At 39.4% G+C, this 4,002-nt stretch overlaps 1 protein-coding gene across 1 annotated transcript in view; it reads left to right on the top strand.

Moving 5' to 3' along the window:
- The window catches only part of SARC_02925 (hypothetical protein), a gene marked incomplete at its 5' end in the record, with an annotated part of 23,049 nt that extends 19,603 nt beyond the window's left edge, over window positions 1-3,446 (top strand). The window contains 6 exons of the mRNA XM_014303292.1: window positions 539-776; window positions 1,414-1,507; window positions 1,817-1,884; window positions 2,170-2,398; window positions 2,759-2,908; window positions 3,154-3,446. Coding sequence (XP_014158767.1) covers window positions 539-776; window positions 1,414-1,507; window positions 1,817-1,884; window positions 2,170-2,398; window positions 2,759-2,908; window positions 3,154-3,221 — 847 coding nt within the window. The 3' untranslated portion in view covers window positions 3,222-3,446. The remainder of the gene's footprint in view (window positions 1-538; window positions 777-1,413; window positions 1,508-1,816; window positions 1,885-2,169; window positions 2,399-2,758; window positions 2,909-3,153) is intronic.
- Window positions 3,447-4,002: the final 556 nt, after the last annotated feature.

Genomic DNA, 4,002 nt, shown 5'->3' with positions numbered 1-4,002 from the left:
TATGTAGTTTATGTATNTATGTATATATATGTACGTTGTGTGTGTTGTCGTGTACGTGTATGTGTTAGTGTATTGTATGTATGTATATATATATATATGTGTGTGTGTGTGTATGTGTGTGTGTGTGTGTGTATATGTGTATGTATATGTATATACATGTGTGTGGGTGTGTGTATGTATGTATCTGTATATATTTAAATATACATATTTATATCTATATATTTATATATATATCTATATATATTTATATATTAATATATGTATATATGTATGTATATTGAATATATATAAAAGTGTGTGTACATATATAGCCACTTGTATGTGCAGATGCACAAGTAAACTCTCAGGGACGGGTGTATGTACATGCTGGACGAAGGGCCGAGTATTCTTGGGTGAACAGTTGCAAGTATAAAAGCCAAGTGAGAGGTCATGGAGAAAGAAAAATAATACACATATATATGCACAGAGACATAGATAAGTAAGCGTAAGTAGATGTATATAACCACTTATATGTGCATTCACACGACTACGCCCACAGGAACGATTGCATGTACATGTTGGACGAAGCATTGGGAGTTTTGGGAACCATCCGTGACTTTGAACAGCTACAGCTCAACAGAGCCAAGTGGGAGGGTATGGAGCAAGAAGAACAAGAGGCGAAGCAAAGCGAGTTTAAGGAGGCGGACAGAAGGGCTAAATCTCTAGTCACCTTTTCGAATACGCTGGTGAACACGCTGTACTATCTCACCCAGGCTATACCCCACCCCTTTTTATCGGTGAGTGAGGGTGGATCGTAGTGTTGTGTAGTTGTGTCAGTTTGTCAGTTGATTTTCAACATGCGAATTCATATATATGTGTATATGTATATGTATACGTATATGTATATGTATATGTATATGTATATGTATATGTATATGTATATGTATATGTATATGTATATATATATATATGTGTGTGTGTGTGTGTGTGTGTTTGTATGTATGTATGTATGTATGTATGTATATGTACATGTATATGTATATGTATATGTGTAAGTATATTTATATTTATATATATATATATATATATACCTGTAGATACGTAGAATGTCTGCGTGTACGCGTGTGATGCATCCTGTGTTCTAAATATATGATCGGATCATGCGTGTCTAGAGGTATACGGATCTGTGGAGTAGTTAGCTAACCGATTAGTGTAGGTGAGAATACATGTTTGCGTGTGTGTAGTACACGCACCCACGTATGGTGTATGTGCATTTGTAATTTTCTCAAATAGCGTATGTATTTGTGCCTACATCAAAATGCATATGTATCTTTATCCTCATCTGTATATGTATTGGGTTTCATGCACGATTATTCCAAAATTATGGCAAAACTAGCAGGTATATACCCTAATGTGCTTCACTACACTCTTCAGGATGTCGTTGTCGATCGACTCGCCGCCATGCTTAACTACAACCTCGTGATGATTGCTGGTCCAAAGTGCCAAAGTCTCAAGGTCAACAATCCTGGTAGGAAATAGCGTGACATCCGAATCATGCGTGAGTGCCCAGTTCCATTCTGGCTTTGAACGTTGAATACCAGTTGTGCATGTCAATCGAACTTCCATTTGCAGCAGATCTATACCTCGTGAACGTGCTAGGAGCACATTAGCCTGGCGTACGGTGTAACGTGCATTTCATTCTAATCGTAAATCTGTATCAGATTATAGTTTCTTTCACTCGTAGATTCAGCATCAGACGCCATTGCACCCACCCGAGCATCAAGTAAGCGATTATTCGTCTGATTCACTGCATATTACTACTTACACTACTCTGTAGGTACATACAGCTTCGAGCCAAGGAAACTGCTTACCGAGCTCACTGGAATCTATCTGAATCTTTTCCGGGTATGTTGTATTTGATGGAGCACGCAATCATTGATATAAAAACATGTCAAGCACTGCTGGGTAGTCACTGATGATGGTCGGAACTCACGAGCGGTAATTTAGAAAGCAGCGTTGTGTCGCCAACAACTCGAAGACGCTTTCTTGTATGTTGTGAGTATCAAATGAATGCACGCACGCACACGCCTTTCAAGAATGTCCCAATTGTTCCGCAATTGCGTCTCTGTTTTATTTGAGAATATTCGTTGCTTTCCTCATGCTTTGTTGTGTGCGTACCACTCTATTCAGGCAAACAAACCCGACCAAACAAACAAGTTCATCGGAGGTTTGGCCAAAGACGGCCGCTCATACAGCCCAGAAATCTTCGCACGAGCCGCAAATATACTGAAGCGTGTGGGCGGTGTTTCATCAGAGGATATCGTACAGTTTGAGTTGATTAGCACGCTGGTGCAGCAATGTATGGAGAGCACGCAAGAGGACGACGATGATCTGGGAGAGATCCCTGATGAGTACCTAGGTGTGTGTGTGTTTGTGTTTGTGTGCGTTGATTTGTACATGCCCTTGAGAATACGCATATACCACGATGTTCGTACATGCAGTGCCTGTGATGAACACGTTCAAGGGAACCCACCAAATGTGCGCTTCCCATACACCTTCAACACATCGCAAAATCCGTAAGCGAATATTGTGATCGAATCATCAAAAATAAAATGGTCCATGCCCAATGCAGTAGCCCTATATTTGATAATCAACGCGTATAGAACATAAATCTTTGCATGCTTATTCATGGATATGTCCTTTTTTTTCCTTTTTTTTTTTTCGATGCTCCTGAAGTAGTGTCCTTTCCCCTCACAACTCCTATCGCCTGTCTGTACAGATCCCATCATGTGTACTCTAATGAAAGATCCGGTGATCCTCCCGACGAGCAAAAATGTCTGTGACCGTTCCATCATCACCACACACTTGCTGACTGAGCAGAAGGACCCTTTTAACCGAATGCCCTTAACCGAAGACATGCTGCAGCCTGGTATGCTACCAAAGTTATTGACCGCGTTTTCTTTACCGCAGTGTACGGTGGAAGTGTTTTATTTTAATTTTTTAATGGTGATGAAGGTAGGTGCATAGTATTTTCGTCTCGCGTGTTGTTCAATAGCTGCGCCCACTTTATGAGAAGCTTCTATAAAATTATGGTATGCGTTTACATCTAGCAGCCACGTCGAAAGTTTCGATTTTACTGACATTCTGTGTTTTCCCTTTGGCGTGACCTCTCAGATGATAGTTTGCGAGAGCAAATACAGGCCTGGATCAAGACACGGAAGGGCAATGTCGATTCGCAATGAAATAGGCGCGTTCCGTATGACCAACTTAGAAAAATATTGTCATACAGGAAGATAGCGTGTATGCGCTTTGAGTTATTTGATGTGTACCAAGTCATATAAATTCGGTAACAAAATAGAGGCTGGACAACTTTTAATTCATTTATTGCCATTAAAATTGCTTCGCCGTATATGTAACTGCTTTCTATACTCTATGGGAAAGTTTACTGTATAGCTGTCTGCTGCACCAGTCGATGCATCTCCCTGTTTTCAGGTGGTTTCTATACAAACTCATGGAGAGCTGGTGCGTTGAGGTCTTAGAAGGGGACACGTATGGTGGTTCAAACAGCATTTTATTACTACTCAGAAACAAATATGGTACTAATTGTTTTTTTAATGGACAAGATCTTATATCACAATTTTACTCAGCAATATTCGTCTATATCCTTGGCGTTATAGTGTACCTTAGTCAGCAATCATGTATCTAACATTTCAATACTAGCATACTATCATGGCTGATAAGTAGCGTTTTCTAACATAACACCTGTAACATGGATGGTATATATGATATTCTAATACATTTTTTTCCGTATAAACTTTGCAAGCATTCAGTTAATTCCTGTGAATTTTTGTTTGAAGGAAGTTCTAGATCTGTCAATAAATTTCAACCCGATATTTATCTATTGTATTCTCTGCTGTGGGAATGGTAATTGTCGGTTATTCCGACAGTATCACAATATGCTGTCTATCGATATCAATAAGCTGTCTATCGATATCAATTTGGAGAATGACTAAATCAACCTAG

This window comes from Sphaeroforma arctica (genome assembly GCF_001186125.1).
Source record: "Sphaeroforma arctica JP610 unplaced genomic scaffold supercont1.139, whole genome shotgun sequence".
Lineage (NCBI taxonomy): Eukaryota > Ichthyosporea > Ichthyophonida > Sphaeroforma > Sphaeroforma arctica.
The sequence above is the reverse complement of the archived record's forward strand: the minus strand, read 5'-3'. Positions and strand labels throughout refer to the sequence as shown.